Source organism: Mustelus asterias, chromosome 27 (genome assembly GCF_964213995.1).
Source record: "Mustelus asterias chromosome 27, sMusAst1.hap1.1, whole genome shotgun sequence".
NCBI classification, from domain to species: domain Eukaryota; kingdom Metazoa; phylum Chordata; class Chondrichthyes; order Carcharhiniformes; family Triakidae; genus Mustelus; species Mustelus asterias.
The window spans coordinates 1,128,270-1,146,909 of NC_135827.1; the positions used below are offsets into that span (position 1 = coordinate 1,128,270).

Consider the following 18,640-nt stretch of genomic DNA (forward strand, 5'->3'; position numbering starts at 1 on the left):
TTAATCTGTTATGTGCAGCTGACTGCAAAATATTTGCTACATCTCCAATACCACTGCAAGGATCTGAGGGCAAAGATATTGAGGGTAATGATAATTTTTGTTTTAAATTCATTTTACAGTATGTGGGCATCACTGGCTAGGCTAGCATTTATCACCCATCTCGAAATGCCCTTCAGTCGGTGGTAGTGAGCTGCCTTCTTGAACTGCTGCAATACTTCAGGTGTAGGTACACCCACAGTGCTGTTAGGGAGGGAATTCCAAGATTTTGACCCAGTGACAGTGAAAGAACGGCGATATATTTCCAAGTCAAGATGCTGAGTGACTTTGAGGGGAATCTCCAGGAGGTGGTGTTCCCAGGTGTCTGCTGCTGTTGTCCTTCGAGCTGGTAGTTGTTGTGGGTTTGGGAAGATGCTGCCTAAGGAACCTTGGTGAGTTCCTGCAGGGCATCTTTTGGATGGTACACACTGCTGCCACTGTTGGTCAGTGGTGGAGAGATTGAATGTTTGTGGAAGGGGTAGGAGTCAAGCAAGTTGCGTCGCCCTCAATGGTGTCGAACTCGTTGAGTGTTGTTGGAGCTGCACTCATCCAGACAAATGGAGAGTATTCCATTACACACCTGACTTGTGCCTTGTAGATGGTCGACAGGCTTTGGGGGTGGTCAAAAGGACAGTTACTCATCGCAGTATTCTTTGGTAGCCACAGTATTTATGTGGCTAGACCAGGTCAGTTTCTGGTCAATGGCAACCTGTAGGATGTTGACTGTGGGGGATTCAGTGATGGTAATGCCACTGAATGTCAAGGGACGACGGTTAGATTCTCTCTTGTTGGAGATGGTCATTGCCTAGCATTTGTATAGCACGAATATTACTTACCATATATTACTTACTTCTGAGGTCACATACCAAATGACTCAAGAACAGCTTCTTCCCTGCTGTCATCAGAGTTTTGAATGGACCTTATATTAAGTTGATCTTTCTCTACACCCTAACTATGACTGTAGCACTACATTCTGCACCCTCTCCTTTCCTTCTCTATGTACGGCATGCTTTGTCTATATAGCGTGCAAAAAACAATACTTTTCACTGTATATTAATACATGTGACAATAATAAATCAAATCAAATAAACATCAAATACCACTTGTCAACCCAGGCTTGGATATTGTCCAGGTTTTGCCTCATTTGGACATGGACTGCTTCAGTATCTGAGAAGTCGTGAATGATGCTGAACGTTGTGCAATCATCAGTGAACATCCCCACTTTTGACCTTATGATGGAAGAAAATTTGTTGATGAAGCAGCTGAAGATAGTTGGGACGAGGACACTACCCCCCTGAAGTAATGCACGGATACTAGGCCCAGCAGCAAGGTCTTTTCTGGAAGGCTTGAGATGTCTGTGACCACCAGACATGACAGCCTCAGCCAAGGGTGTTCTGAATACAAATAAATTTGGTAGGGACAGAATTTTGAACCTTCGTTAGCTGTCAGCGCAAATGGCAAAGAGGGCCCAAAATCTCACAAGACTCAGAAATGGGATTTTCACCAGTGAGATACCGATTTTCCATCCCCCCCCCCCCTTGCTGATGGCACAACAAGGTTCTTGCCCGGTGGGCGTTGCTGCTAGCCTGGTGCGGGCCTCCATTGTTGTGGGGGACGGAGGTGCTGTAATGTGCCCTCCGCAGTTCTGGTGACCTTTGATGGGGTAAAAGTGCTGGTTCCTATGAAGGATTGCTTTTCTGGTGTGGGAGTTAGAAGGGGTGGGAGAGGGAGCAGCCACTGGGTCAGCACAGGGGATGACAGAGATGGTCTGGGATGGGGTTGCAAGCCACTCCAGGTCAGCTGGGCACTATAGGGGGTAATGACAGGAGGTCATGGTTAGCTCCATGAGGTGAGAAGGACCCCAAGACTGAAGGGACAATGACACCACAAGCATTTTCACCCACTCTCAGGCAGCAATGCACAGCTGTAGCGCTTGAACATCATGGAGGGGCCCTATCACTTCTCGGGGAAGACTGGCCAACTGGGTTGATAGCATGGGTGACTGGGCATTCAAATTGGAAGGCTTGCAACAGCTGCCAGTAATGAGAGCAAGGGGATGAAGATAAAAGTTAATTATCAAATTGAGTTTAATCTAGAGGCTAGAGATTCATCAGTTTACCCATGCATAACCACAGGAGGTTTATTTTAGAATTCAAATTTAATCATCTATCCTGGTGGGATTTGAATCTGGCAACCCTGTAATCCCACACATTTACCAAGGCTAATCCATCTAACCTACACATTTTGAGACACTAAGGTACAATTTAGCATGACCAATCCATCTAACCTGCACATCTTTGGACTGTGGGAGGAACCTATGAAGAAACTGGGCCCAGATTGTCCCCAGGATATTATCCTGGATTTCTAGAATACCAGTCCAGTGACAATACCACTTTGACACCATTTTCCCACAAAACACTTGGGAACAATTGGAGAATAATTAGCTCACCCATGCATGCTACAGAGGTTTATTTTAGAATTTAAACTTAGCCACCTACCATGGAGCGATATGGTCCAAGTGCAGGTCAGTGGGACTAGGCAAAAAATGGTTCGGCACAGACAAGAAGGGCCTAAAGGCCTGTTTCTGAGCTGTAATTTTCTCTGGTTCTATGGTGGGATCTATCTGGTACCCCAGCACACCCTAGGTTATCCAAGGTAGATGGCCATCCATTAACGGAGTTGGGAAAGACTTTTTAGGGTCATGGCCACTGTGGGTGAGAGTAAGGGAGTGGAGCCCATTGGAAATGCACTCGCAAAGGAATAGCCACTGAAGGAAAGTCCCATGTCTTGATTGGGCTTTGACAGGATTCCTTATTACTCGCATTCTGTTTCCTCCCTTCCAGCTTTTGGATTCATGCAATCATGGGGCAGTGGAGTTGATGGTTCTACTTATAGCCATGGGCCAGGAGAGGGGACGCCACCGTTAATGTGTGGCAGCACAGTCCAGTGACAAGACAGGAACAGCGTCCTGAGGAGGAAAGGGTGGCAGGGCCTCCTGAGCTACTGCAGGCTGCATCACACAGGGAGGACTGTGGACCACCTATGCCAGGCCATGTAGGTGTTGGAACCACATGGATTGGGAGGCCACCCACTGCCTGTCGCCTTGAACTTCTACACTAGGGTGGAATGGTGGCACAGTGGTTAGCATCTCTGCGTCACAGTGCCAGGGACCTGGGTCACTGCCTGTGTGGGGTTTGCACGTTCTCCCTGTGTCTGTGTGGGTTTCCTCCGGCTGCTCTGGTTTCCTCCCACCTCCAAAGATGTGCAGGTTAGGTTGATTGGGCCGTGTTAAATTGACCCTTAGCGTCAGGGGGACTAGCAGGGTAAATACGTGGGGTTACGGGGATAGGGCCTGGTTAGGATTGTTGGTGCAGGCTCGATGGGCCGAATGGCCTCCTCCTGCATAGTACAATTCTATGATTCTATGATAGTGGCTCCTTTCAAGGCTGCACTAGTGACCTCTGCAGCATCTCTCAGTGTGCTGCACACAAGTGCATCAGGGAGGTGGCCAATATGCACTCCGTGAGTTTGCACAACTACATCAACTTTGACCAGGACTAGCCTAGCCAACAAGCTGGAGCCATGAGGTTCACGCACATTGCTGGATTCCCTAAGTACAGGGTGTAATTGACTTCATGCATGTGGCTCTGCATTCCCCATGATGCTTCATTCATCAACCACAAGGGATTAGACTCCCCGAATGTGCAGGTCAGCTGTAATAATGCCAACTGCATCCTGCAGATGTGCGCTCAGGACCTGGGGAGCTTCCATGACAGCTACATCCTTAGCCGCTCTCAGATCCCAGTGGTCTTTGAGGGAGAGTGGCTGGAGGGATGGCTCCTTGGGGTCAAGAGGTAGCCCTTCAGGAAATGGATGATGACAGGTGTGTACATATAACAGAGAAGAAGGTGCTGGAAGTCTTAAAACACATCAAGGTAGATAAATCCCCAGGACCTGATGCAGTGTATCCCAGGACATTGTGGGGGGCGAGGGAGGAAATTGTGGGTCCCCTAGCAGAGATATTTGTATCATAAATAGTCACAGATGAGGTGCCTGAAGCTCGGAGGGGCAAATGTTGTGCCTTTGTTTAAAAAGGGCTGCAGGGAAAAGCCTGGGAACTACAGGCCGGTGAGCCTCACATCTGTGGTGGGTAAGTTGTTGGAAGATATTTTGAGAGACAGGATCTACAGGCACTTAGTGATGCAAGGACTGATTAGGGACAGTCAGCATGGCTTTGTGAATGGAAAATCATGTCTCACAAATTTGATTGAGTTTTTTGAAGGGGTAGCCAAGAAGGTAGATGAGGGCAGTGCAGTTGATGATGTCTATATGGACTTTAGCAAGGCCTTTGACAAGATACCACATGGTAAGTTGTTGCATAAGGTTAAATCTCACGGGATCCAGGATGAGGTAGCTAAATGGATACAAAATTGGTTGTATGACAGAAGCCAGAAGGTGGTTGTAGAGGGTTGTTTTTCAAACTGGAGGCCTGTGACCAGCGGTGCGCCTCAGGGATTGGTGCTGGATCCACTGTTATTTGTATTAATAATTTGGATGAGAATATAGGAGGCATGGGTAGTAAATTTGCAGATGACACCAAGATTAGTGACATAGTGGACAGTGAAGAAGGTTATCTCGGATTGCAACGGGAACTTGATCAATTGGGTCAGTAGGCTGACAAATGGCAGATGGTTGATTCAGATAATTCAGATAATTGCGAGGTAATGCATTTTGGTAGATTGATCCAGGGCAGGACTTACTCATTTAATGGTAGGGCACTGGGAAGAGTTACAGAACAAAGAGATCCAGGGGTACACGTTCATAGCGCCTTGAAAGTGGAGTCACAGGTGGACAGAGTGGTGAAGAAGGCATTCAGCATGCTTGGTTTCATTGGTCAGAACATTGAATACAGGAGTTGGGACGTCTTGTTGGAGTTGTACAAGACATTGGTAAGGCCACAGTTGGAATACTGTGTACAGTTCTGGTCACCCTATTATAGAAAGGATATTATTAAACTAGAAAGAAAGAGTGCAGAAAAGATTTACAAGGATGCTACCGGGACTTGATGGTTTGAGTTATGAGAGGCTGGAGAGACTGGGACTTTTTTCTCTGGAGCGTAGGAGACTTGGGGGTGATCTTATAGAGGTCTATAAAATAATGAGGGGCATTGATCAGCTAGATAGTCAATATCTTTTCCCAAAGGTAGGGGAGTCTAGAACTAGAGGGCATAGGTTTAAGGTGAGAGGGGAGAGATACAAAAGGGTCCAGAGGGGTAGTTTTTTTCACTCAGAGGATGGTGAGTGGCTGGAATGAGATGCCGGAGGTAGTAGTAGAGGCGGGTACAATTTTGTCTTTTCAAAAGCATTTAGACAGTTACATGGGTAAGATGGGTTTAGAGAGATCTGGGCCAAATGCGGGCAATTGGGATTAGCTTAGGGGTTTTTAAAAAAATAGGCGGCATGGACAAGTTGGGCCAAAGGGCCTGTTTCCATGCTGTAAACCTCTATGACGCTATGACCTCTGTGAAGGCCACAGAGTGCAGCTGAGACTCGATACAATGTGGCTCATGCTGTTACTCGTACTCTGGTGGAGTAGGCAATCGGCCTTCTGAAGATGCGGTTCCAGTGTCTGGACAGGTCGGGGGAGCCCTCCAGTACAGCCCCTAATGGGTGTCTTGCATAATTGTGGTGTGCTGCACACTCCATCACGGGGTGAGGAACTGGCTGAGGAGGACATGGAAGACATGAAGAGGGCCACCGAGGGGAACCCCCAGAGGAGGCTGAGGAAGGGCCTTGGGCAATCGCCAGGGGCACAGGGCTTGGGACACACCATATCCTCTTGCTTTGGGATGACTAGGACTCGGGTGGTCAGTGATGTCCCCCCCTCTGGGGTGGGAGCTTTACTACCTGTGTGGTGTCAATGGCACGTTACCTCAGAGAAAGCTGCTTTCATGGGCAGAGTGCGGCAGCCAAAGAGCCAAATGATGCAGGAGGATGATCAGAACTTGCAGTGAGGACAGAGCAATGCTCCTCATCTCTCCTGTGAATGTTTGACTCTTGCCTGACGCAATGCTGCTCGTCACCGAACAGGGTAATCTCTTGGTGATGAAACACTGAAGGACCCACCTCTGCTAATACTGCCTCCTCAGGTTAGGGGTGCTGATGAAAGTCTGCTCGACTGGTGCAAGTGGAACGATTCTTACAAGGCTTCAGCTGATGGCTTCCTCAAACTGAAATCAAGAATCCCTGGGTGAATGGCCTGATTCTTGGCCTGGGTGTCGGTAGTTGGTGGGGGTGGTTCATCGTGATGAGGAATACACCAGCATAACTACGTTGTTACAGTGTGAGGGAAGTACAACCATTGAGCTGACATCCTCACTGAGAGGCGATGGAGGATGCGCCATCGTTGGCCATCCAGCCTAAACGTGGAGGTTGGCAGTGCATGCCACAATAACATGATAGTGGGGAGACAGAGGGAGGGCGAATAACGTGATTTTTAATACAATGCATAGTGCTTACATCAGTGATCACTGCCCTATCCTGCCTGATGCCCACTCTGTACCGACAATTTCCTTTCCTTCCTTACCAAAGTGCTACGTCTAGGTGTCTTCCCAGGATCCACAGCTGAGGTTTAGGCAGCTTGCTGTCTGCCATGCCCTGTTGCCTGAGATGGCCTTGAGGGCTTTGTCCTGCTTTCAGGCAGCACTGATGTTGTCGTGCTATCCTCCTCCGTGTGTGGGACTGGAGGTGTACCACTCACAGAAAGGAAGGAGTCAGATGAGCTGGACATCCCTAAGGTTTCCTGGGTGGAAGGCCCAGGATATGCAGTAGCTGGACCTCTTCCCTGTGGGTGCCCTTGGGCCCCTGGCCTCCTCCATGGAAAAGAGGGGCATCTCCAGTGAGATCCAGAAGCCCTGCTGTCCTCTGGCACTGACACTCATTGTTGGACTCCCAACAGTGCCTGCACCATGCAGTTGATGTCGTGCACCATGCAGCTCACACCCTCATGGAGTGCATGACCTGAGCCATGGAGTGGACAATCTTCCGCCATGGAATGCACATCCTGCACCAAGGTCTCCACTGTGGACACCATCCTTGCAATATTGACCTCATTGCGCTGGAGTGGCAGCACCATCTCCTTAAACAGAGGGCAATAGGACTCCTCCAGTCAGCCTTGCAGTCTGAGAAGGGATACTGTCCTTTCCCGATATTAGCAACTCTGCCTTTGCAGCTCCAGCAGCTGGAAACAACTGAACCCAGGGACACGTCACCCAACTGGGGCTCAGCAGAATCCTCGGATCCAGCATTCCTCCGAGTGCCAGATCCCTGGGACATCCTTGCCCCCACCTGCTGTGGAGCATTAGCTGTGAGGTGCTCACCAGTGAGTGACCCAGAAACCTTCCTACTCATTATTCCCACCGAGGTGCGAATGCATGTGCTGGTGGAGGGTGACAGCTGTAATATCTTTTCAATGTTATGTCCTAGATATTTTCCTTGGAGCTGCTCACATCCAGAGGGTGAGAAGAAGGACTGGGCTGGTCGACTGATTGACCTGCAAGGGAAGTGAGATGGCATTAGTACACGGCAGGGGCATAAGGAAAGCAGAAACATAACTCATGTGCCACGATGGCTGGATTTGAGGAGGATTCTCACCTCATCCTCTTCATAGGTGTGGTCCTGCTCCTAGCTGGCCAGCTCAAAGACTCTTTCCTCAGACGACGTGAGGATCTTCATCTTGAGCATGATTCTGGCCGGCTGTGCCCTCCTCACGCTGATTATACTCAAGCTTATCCTGCAATGAGACAGATGGGGTGGGTGCAGGCAGCATGAGTGCCGGGTCGGATGGCATGCATGTTTGGTGAGTGGGAGCTGGGATGTGATGAGGAGAGGAGCCACTGGAAGGATAAGTTGGGGGGGGGGAAGAGGGAGGCGTGTGGGAGGGCACGTGGTGGGACCTCTTTGAGGTGGCTGTGAGTGAGCTCCCTCTGGAAGTTTGATGAGTGTGTGAATGGGTGTGTGGTGACAGATGAGAAGGGTGACATCCTGGTCATTCATCTTTTTTCTGCATTGGGTTCCGCCCCCTCTTATGGAGACAGCTGACACTCACTAGCGCTCCCATGCAGAGTTTGTGACCTTGCTGGCAGGCTGTCTACCCATCTGAGGATAAAGGATGTGATGCCTCTGCTCCACTCCCTCCGAGAACCTGTGGGCTGCCAACCCCCAATTGGACTTGGAACAAATGCTGGGGCGATATTTAAAAGGTTTGCCCCCCCTGATTGATAAGTTCAAGTGATGCCGAGGCGAGTGAATCAAAGGTAGGCCACCACAAGTGGCTGAAGATAGAGTGATCCTTTTCGATGTCAGCGGGATTCTCTTCGGACGCTGAAGAAATATTAGCACCCTGGGGCTATTCATAGACCAAAGGGTCTGTGAGCATACAGGAGCACCCAAAGGAGAGGCAGTCCAGAATGTGGCATCCAATGGCAACTGAGTACAACTTGTTGAAACCCAAAGAAGATGCAGTCCAGGCAGAAAGCTCACAACGAAGGAGAAACCTGGCCCCTGAACACCCAAAGGAGACAGAACACAGCCTATGAGCACCAAACGGAGACACAGCCTGACAAGCGAGTAACCAAAGGAGATGCAGACCATTCAGGGAGAATCTAAAGGAAACTCGGACCAACTTGCCTGTTATTTTTCAGCAGAACTTTGGAGACTCCAGCTGCTGTTGATTTTCCCCCAGTTTTGGTGCAGACCCTGTCAGCAATCCAGGCTAAGTAGCCTAGACCCAGACAGCTGATCATACTGCTCCCTGAACAGCTGTGGCCTTTTTACATTATCAGAATTTGCCAGCACAAAACTATTTCAGCCTCAGTTCATTATCTGTGTCGATCTGCATTCCAATCCCCATTCATTTACTGCCCGTTTACCTTGCTCTCTTTTTAAACTTAAACCTCTTCCAAACTCTGCTACTTGTATGCCAATGCACATCAAGTCTCATTCACCTATGTACACTCTCTCTGCTCACTTGCTTACATTGGCTCCTGGTCTGACAAATGTCTCCATTTTAAAATTCTCAGTTTTGTTTTCAAATCCCGTCTTAGCCTTGTCATTTCCTGTAATCTCTGTAACCTCCTCCATTTGTACAATCTACTGAGATATCTGCACACCTTCAATTCTGGCCTCTTGCACACCCTTGATTTCCATTGCTGTACATCCATTCCTTCAGTTGCCTGGGCCCTAAGGATTCCCTCCCAATACCTCTCTGATTCTTTACTGTCCTCCACTTTTAATAAAATGTTCCTTCAAACTGACCTCTTTAGCCAAGCTTTTGGTCACCTGCCCCAATATCTCTATGTGGCTCAAGGTTAAATATTGTTTGATAAATTCTCCTGTGAAGTACCTTGGGACATTTGCAGTGTTGTGTCAAAAGTTCCATTTATCATCTGTTTTAATTCAATGATCAGCTCCCTTCCTATTCATTCCATCTATCAATCAGCAGCTTCACTCATCCTGCACCCCTGTTGCTATCAGTTTTCCATAGCTAAGAATAGGTGCTTGTGTTTTGGTCCTATGAGATACATGGTTTTCTACCTGTCCAGCTCTTCCTGGATCAGACGCTTGGCATTGGGACTGTTCTCGTGTTTCTTCACAATCAGTTGAGCCACTTTGATCGATCGATTGTAGGCCTTGTCCAACTCATCAATAATGAAAAGTAGGTCAGCAATGAGGGTTGGTGTAACAAATACTTTCCAAATCAAAGCTGGAATATACATAGTCATACCGATCACCAGCAGAGAGTACGGGAACACCTGTAACAGTAAGAGGATCCCAGTCACACTGATCAACAAAGAGTACAGGAATTCAGTGTGTAAATTTCTAACCATGTGGACCCCCCCCCCCCCAGCTTTCCCAGTAGGTTCTGCTCTTTTATCTTTTCAGGTGCTTATCCAATTCCATTTTGAAAGCCATGATTGATCTGCCTCCATCGCACTCTGAGGCAGGTGCCTTCCAAATCGTAAAGGATTTTTCCTCATAAAACCTTTGGTACTTTGTCATTCATCTTAAGTTGTTGTCATAGAATCATAGAAACCCTACAGTGCAGAAGGATGCCATTCGGCCCATCGAGTCTGCACCGACCACAATCCCACCCAGGCCCTACCCCCACATATTTACCCGCTAATCCCTCTAACCTACACATCCCAGGACTCGAAGGGGCAATTTTTAACCTGGCCAATCAACCTAACCCGCACATCTTTGGACTGTGGGAGGAAACCGGAGCACCCGGAGGATACCCACGCAGACACGAGGAGATTGTGCAAACTCCACACAGACAGTGATCCGAGCCGGGAATCGAACCCGGGACCCTGGAGCTGTGAAGCAGCAGTGCTAACCACTGTGCTACCGTGCCGTCCTCTGGTTTCTGATCCTTCTACCAAAGGGAAGGTTCCTTTCCGTCTACTCTGCCTAGTGATTTTGAACAAATCTATCAAACTTCCTCTGCATCCTCTCGACTCTAGTTTCACCAGTCTGTCCGCATAACTGCAGTCCCTCTTCCCTGTAACCATTCTCATAAACCTTTTATACCCCCATTCTAATGTCATCGTATCTCTAATGTCATCGTATCTCTATTGCCATCATATTCCTCCTAAAGTGTGGTGTCCAGAATTGGACACAATACTCCAGCTGAAGCTGAACCAGTGTTTTATAAAAGATTTACCGCAACATCCTTGCTTTTATACTCTGCCTCTATATATAAAGCCTTTTAAATCACTGTCTCAGTCTGCCTGGTCACTTTCAATGATTTTGCACATACATCCACAGGTTTCTCTGTTCCTGCACACCCTTTAGAATTGTATCCTTTAGTTTAAATTCCCTTTCTTCATTCTTCACACTTCTCTAATCACGGAGATAAATGGGGCATTTTCAAGTTGACAGGAAGGGTCGGTGCTTGAGCCTCAGCTATTTACAATCTTTATAAATGACTTAGATGAAGAGACAGAATGTAATGTACCTAAGTTTGCTGATAGTACAAATACAAGGGAAATTCAGGTTGTGAGGACACGTAGAGACAGCAAAGAGATGTGAACTGATAAAATGAAAGGCAACATGATGGCAGAGGGAGGGGACGTGAGGTTCTTAATTTTGCTCATAAGAATAGAACTTTTTTTTTAAATGTGAATGTGTTGATGTTCAAGAGATGTAAAAAGTTAGTATGATGGTGCAGCAAGCAATTAGGAAGGCAAAAGGCATTTTTGCTTTTATTGCAAGGGAGTTGAAGTACAGGAATGAAGAAGTCTTGCTAGTATTGTACAAGGCTATGGGGTAACCACACCTTGAAATACTGTGTGCAAATTTGGTCTCCATATTAAATAAATAATATATTTGCTTTGGAGGCAGTGCAAAAAAAGGTTCACTAGATTGATCCCTGGGATGAGAAGTTCAAATCAAACCAAAAGGTTTGCTCTATGATGAGAAGTTGAATAAATTAGTTCATTATTCTCTAGAGTTTGGAAGAGTTAGAGGCGACCTCATTGTAACATACAAGATAATGAGGGGACTTGACATAGTTTCCCCTGTCTGGGGAATCTAGAACACGGGCACAGTCTCATTTAGGACCGAGACGAGGAGAAGTGTCTCTACTCAAAAGAACAAAGAACAATTAGGCACAGGAACAGGCCCTTCAGCCTACCAAGCCTGTGCAGATATGTGGTTTCTATCCCTCTGTTCACCTCTCATTCATATGTCTATCAAGATACACCTTGAATGTTGCTAACATGCCAGCTTCCACCTGCACAGCTGTGTGTTCCAGCGAACCACCAATTTCTGTGTGAAAAACTTTCTCTGCATATCTCCCCTAAACTTACCGCATCTCACCTTAAACCTGTGCCCACTTGTAATCAATCCTTGCACCCTGGGGAAAAAGCTTCTGACTATCCACCCTATCTATGCCTCTCATAGACTTCTATCAAGTTGTCCCTCAGCCTCTGTCTTTCCAGTGAAAATAATCCAAGTTTATCCAACTTCTCCTCATACCTAAAAATCCTCCAGACTGGGCAACATCCTCGTAAACCTTCTTTGCACCCTCTCCAAAGCATCCAATGTGGCGACCAGAACCGCACGCAATACTACAAACTTGGCCTAACTAAAGTTTTATACATCTGGAACATAACTTGCCACCTTTTATACTTGATGCCCTGGCCGATGAAGGCAAGCATGCTGTAGGCCTTCGTGACTACCTTATCCACCTGCGTTACCACTTTCAGGGGTCCATGGACCTGTATGCCCATATTCCTCTGTATGTCAGTGCTCCTAAGGGTTCTGCCATTTATTGTATGATTTGCACCTGAATTTGATCTTACAAAATTTATCACTCAGCATTTGTCTGGATTAATCTTCTCTGTCACTTTTCTGCCCAAGTCTGTAATCTATCTATATTCTGCTGTATCCTTTGACAAGGTTGTGAATCTTTGGAAATCTCTACCCAGAGGCGTGGCAGTGTGACATCACTGAATATATTTAGGCTGAAATAGACAGATTTATGGTCTGTCAGGGGATCATCGGATAAGGGGAGCGGGTGGGAAAGTGGAGTTGGAGCACGGGTTCAGCAATGATCATACTGGCGCAGGCTGGACAGTCTACTCTGTCTCCTATTTCACGTGTCCTTATGACATGTGGGACCCAAACTGAATACAGTATTCCAGATGAGGTCTAGCTAAGGCTCAACAACTGAAGCATAATTCTCTCCTTTGTATTCCAGTCCCTTAACTAAGCCAATATATTAACCTTTCTTAGGTCTTTTTATACTTGTGCACTAACGTTTAGTAATTAGTGTACAGGGTGCACAATATTTTGCAACTATTTATGTTCATTTCATTGACACAACTTACTTCTAATTAGCAATGGACAGAACTGTAGTTTTCTGGTTTCTTTATTCCTATAGGCAATATGAGGTGATAGCACAGTTGTAAAGAGGTATGCAGGGACCTCGGTTACATGTACATACATCTTAGAAGGTAGTAGGATATTTGAGAGAGTGGTTAGCAACCATATGCATATAACAATGCATCTTGGACTTCAGAGACATTGAATATAAAAACAGGGGTGTTATAGAACAGTACAGCACAGAACAGGCCCTTCGGCCCACAATGTTGTGCCGAGCTTTATCTGAAACCAAGATCAAGCTATCCCACTCCCTATCATCCTGGTGTGCTCCATGTGCCTATCCAATAACCGCTTAAATGTCCCCAAAGTGTCTGACTCCACTATCACTGCAGGCAGTCCATTCCACACCCCAACCACTCTCCGCGTAAAGAACCTACCTCTGATATCCTTCCTATATCTCCCACCACGAACCCTATAGTTATGCCCCCTTGTAATAGCTCCATCCACCCGAGGAAATAGTCTTTGAACGTTCACTCTATCTATCCCCTTCATCATTTTATAAACCTCTATTAAGTCTCCCCTCAGCCTCCTCCGCTCCAGAGAGAACAGCCCTAGCTCCCTCAAGCTTTCCTCATAAGACCTACCCTCCAAACCAGGCAGCATCCTGGTAAATCTCCTCTGCACTCTTTCCGAGCGCTTCCACATCCTTCTTATAGTGAGGTGACCAGAACTGCACACAATATTCCAAATGTGGTCTCACCAAGGTCCTGTACAGTTGCAGCATAACCCCACGGCTCTTAAACTCCAACCCCCTGTTAATAAAAGCTAACACACTATAGGCCTTCTTCACAGCTCTATCCACTTGAGTGGCAACCTTTAGAGATCTGTGGATATGGACCCCAAGATCTCTCTGTTCCTCCACAGTCTTCAGAACCCTACATTTGACCCTGTAATCCACATCTAAATTAGTCCTACCAAAATGAATCACCTCACATTTATCAGGGTTAAACTCCATTTGCCATTTTTCAGCCCAGCTTTGCATCCTATCTATGTTTCTTTGCAGCCTACAACAGCCCTCCACCTCATCCACTACTCCACCAATCTTGGTGTCATAGAACATAGAACAGTACAGCACAGAACAGGCCCTTCGGCCCACGATGTTGTGCCGACCTTCATCTGAAACCAAGATCAAGCTATCCCACTCCCTACCATCCTGGTGTGCTCCATGTGCCTATCCAATAACCGCTTAAATGTTCCTAAAGTGTCTGACTCCACTATCACTGCAGGCAGTCCATTCCACACCCCAACCACTCTCTGCGTGAAGAACCTACCTCTGATATCCTTCCTATATCTCCCACCATGAACCCTATAGTTATGCCCCCTTGTAATAGCTCCATCCACCCGAGGAAATAGTCTTTGAACGTTCACTCGATCTATCCCCTTCATCATTTTATAAACCTCTATTAAGTCTCCCCTCAATCTCCTCCGCTCCAGAGAGAACAGCCCCAGCTCGCTCAACCTTTCCTCATAAGACCGACACTCCAAACCAGGCAGCATCCTGGTAAATCTCCTCTGCACTCTTTCCAGCGCTTCCACATCCTTCTTATAGTGAGGTGACCAGAACTGCACGCAATATTCCAAATGCGGTCTCACCAAGGTCCTGTACAGTTGCAGCATAACCCCACGGCTCTTAAACTCCAACCCCCTGTTAATAAAAGCTAACACACTATATGCCTTCTTCACAGCTCTATCCACTTGAGTGGCAACCTTTAGAGATCTGTGGATATGGACCCCAAGATCTCTCTGTTCCTCCACAGTCTTCAGAACCCTACCTTTGACCCTGTAATCCACATTTAAATTAGTCCTACCAAAATGAATCACCTCACATTTATCAGGGTTAAACTCCATTTGCCATTTTTCAGCCCAGCTTTGGATCCTATCTATGTCTCTTTGCAGCCTACAACACCCCTCCACCTCATCCATTACTCCACCAATCTTGGTGTCATCAGCAAATTTACTGATCCACCCTTCAGCCCCCTCCTCTAAGTCATTAATAAAAATCACAAAGAGCAGAGGACCAAGCACCGATCCCTGCGGCACTCCGCTAGCAACCTGCCTCCAGTCCGAAAATTTTCCATCCACCACCACCCTCTGTCTTCGATCAGATAGCCAGTTACCTATCCAATTGGCCAACTTTCCCTCTATCCCACACCTCCTTACTTTCATCACAAGCCGACCATGGGGGACCTTATCAAACGCCTTACTAAAATCCATGTATATGACATCAACCGCCCTACCTTCATCAACACACTTAGTTACCTCCTCAAAAAATTCTATCAAATTTGTGAGGCACGATTTGCCCTTCACAAATCCGTGCTGACTATCCCGGATTAATCCGCATCTTTCTAAATGGTCGTAAATCCCATCCCTAAGGACCTTTTCCATCAATTTACCAACCACCGAAGTCAGACTAACCGGTCTATAATTACCAGGGTCATTTCTATTCCCTTTCTTAAACAGAGGAACAACATTTGCCACTCTCCAGTCCTCTGGCACCATCCCCGTGGACAGCGAGGACCCAAAGATCAAAGCCAAAGGCTCTGCAATCTCATCCCTCGCCTCCCAAAGAATCCTAGGATACATTTCATCAGGCCCAGGGGACTTATCGACCTTCAGTTTATTCAAAACTGCCAATACATCCTCCCTCCGAACATCTATTTCCTCCAGCCTATTAGCCTGTAACACCTTCTCTTCCTGAAAAACATGGCCCCTCTCCTTGGTGAACACTGAAGAAAAGTATTCATTCATCACCTCGCCTATCTCTACTGATTCCATACACAAGTTCCCACCACTGTCCTTGACCGGCCCTAACCTCACCCTGGTCATTCTTTTATTCCTCACATAAGAGTAAAAAGCCTTGGGGTTTTCCTTGATCCGACCCGCCAAGGACTTCTCATGTCCCCTCCTAGCTCTCCTCAGCCCCTTTTTCAGCTCATTCCTTGCTAACTTGTAACCCTCAATCGAGCCATCTGAACCTTGTTTCCTCATCCCTACATAAGCTTCCCTCTTCCTTTTCACAAGACATTCCACCTCTTTTGTGAACCACGGTTCCCTCACTCGGCCATTTCCTCCCTGCCTGACAGGGACATACCTATCAAGGACACCCAGTATTTGTTCCTTGAAAAAGTTCCACTTTTCATCAGTGCCTTTCCCTGACAGTTTCTGTTCCCATCTTATGCCCCCAGCAAATTTATCTCAGCAAATTTACTGATCCACCCTTCAGCCCCCTCCTCTAAGTCATTAATAAAAATCACAAAGAGCAGAGGACCAAGCACTGATCCCTGCGGCACTCCGCTAGCAACCTGCCTCCAGTCCGAAAATTTTCCATCCACCACCACCCCCTGTCTTCGATCAGACAGCCAGTTACCTATCCAATCGGCCAACTTTCCCTCTATCCCACACCTCCTCACTTCCATCATAAGCCGACCATGGGGGACCTTATCAAACGCCTGACTAAAATCCATGTATATGACATCAACTGCCCGACCTTGATCAACACACTTAGTTACCTCCTCAAAAGATTCTATCAAATTTGTGAGGCACGACTTGCCCTTCACGAATCCGTGCTGACTATCCCGGATTAATCCGCATCTTTCTAAATGGTCGTAAATCCCATCCCTAAGGACCTTTTCCATCAATTTACCAACCACCGAAGTAAGACTAACTGGTCTATAATTACCAGGGTCATTTCTATTCCCTTTCTTAAACAGAGGAACAACATTCGCCATTCTCCAGTCCTCTGGCACTATCCCCGTGGACAGCGAGGACCCAAAGATCAAAGCCAAAGGCTCTGCAATCTCATCCCTTGCCTCCCAAAGAATCCTAGGATACATCTCATCAGGCCCAGGGGACTTATTGACCTTCAGTTTATTCAAAACTGCCAGGACATCCTCCCTCCGAACATCTATTTCCTCCAGCCTATTAGCCTTTAACACCTTCTCTTCCTCAAAAACATGGCCCCTCTCCTTGGTGAACACTGAAGAAAAGTATTCATTCATCACCTCGCCTATCTCTACTGACTCCATACACAAGTTCCCACTACTGTCCTTGACCGGCCCCAACCTCACCCTGGTCATTCTTTTATTCCTCACATAAGAGTAAAAAGCCTTGGGGTTTTCCTTGATCCGACCCGCCAAGGACTTCTCATGTCCCCTCCTAGCTCTCCTAAGCCCCTTTTTCAGCTCATTCCTTGCTGACTTGTAACCCTCAATCGAGCCATCTGAACCTTGTTTCCTCATCCCTACATAAGCTTCCCTCTTCCTTTTCACAAGACATTCCACCTCTTTCGTGAACCATGGTTCCCTCACTCGGCCATTTCCTCCCTGCCTGACAGGGACATACCTATCAAGGACACCCAGTATTTGTTCCTTGAAAAAGTTCCACTTTTCATTAGTTCCTTTCCCTGACAGTTTCTCTTCCCAACTTATGCCCCCTAATTCTTGCCTAATCGTATCATAATTACCTCTCCCCCAATTGTAAACCTTGCCCTGCCGTACGGCCCTTTCCCTCTCCATTGCAATAACAAAAGACACTGAATTGTGGTCACTATCTCCAAAGTGCTCTCCCACAACCAAATCTAACACTTGGCCCGGTTCATTTCCCAGTACCAAATCCAATGTGGCCTCACCTCTTGTCGGCCTATCCACATATTATGTCAGGAAATCCTCCTGCACACACTGCACAAAAACTGTCCAGTTATGCTGGACCTTTTTAAAGCTCTGGTTAGGTTTCAACCTAGTAAGCAGTCTCACAACACCAGGTTAAAATCCAACAGGTTTATTTGGCAGAACAAGCTTTTGGAGCGCTGCTCCTTCATCAGGTGAGTGGGAGTTGTGTTCACAAACAGGGCATACACAGACACAAACTCAATTTACAAGATAATGATTGGAATGCATTCCAACCATTATCTTGAATATTGAGTTTGTGTCTGTATATGCCCTGTTTGTGAACACAAGTCCTCACTCACCTGATGAAGGAGCGGCGCTCCAAAAGCTTGTTCTGCCAAATAAACCTGTTGGACTTTAACCTGGTGTTGTGAGACTTCTTACTGTGCTTACCCCAGTCCAACGCCGGCATTTCCACATCATAGGTTCCAACCTAACCAGAGCTCTAGTCACCACAATTTGGGAAAGATTTGAGGGTCCTTGAGAGAATGCAGAAGAGATTTACTGGAATGGTTCCCGGAATAAGGGATTTTAGTTGGATGGTTAGGCTGGAGAAGTTGGGTTTGTTCTCCTCGGATAAAGGTGATTGATAGGAGGTTTGATAGACGTGTACAAGATTATGACAGTTTTGGATTAGGGAGATAAGGAAAAAACATTCCCATTAGTTGTTGGTACAAGGACGACGGTACACAGATTTAAGGATAAAAAGAGGTGGGGGAGGTGGAAGGAAGAACTTTTTTCCTTTACACAGCAGGTGGTATTGACCTGGAATACTCTGCCTGTGAAGCTGATGGGAAGCAAAAAATGATTAATGATTTCAAAAGTAAATTGGAAGCCACTGGAAGGAAATAAACTTGTAGGGCAAATGGGGGGAGAGCAGGGAAATGAGACTGATTGTTCACAGAGAGCTTGTGTGGCCTCTTTCTTTGCCGTAACATGACTAAAAGACTGGCAAAAGATGTTGTGTTTGGGAGGTAGTTGACAATGACAGCATTA

At 46.9% G+C, this 18,640-nt stretch overlaps 1 protein-coding gene across 1 annotated transcript in view; it reads right to left on the minus strand.

The window, feature by feature from the left end:
• Positions 1–18,640, minus strand: part of LOC144480014 (pannexin-3-like) — a 57,160-nt gene that overhangs the window by 23,678 nt on the left and 14,842 nt on the right. Inside the window, exon 3 of the mRNA XM_078199164.1 lies at positions 9,630–9,847. Within this exon, the coding sequence (XP_078055290.1) occupies positions 9,630–9,847 (218 nt within the window). The remainder of the gene's footprint in view (positions 1–9,629; positions 9,848–18,640) is intronic.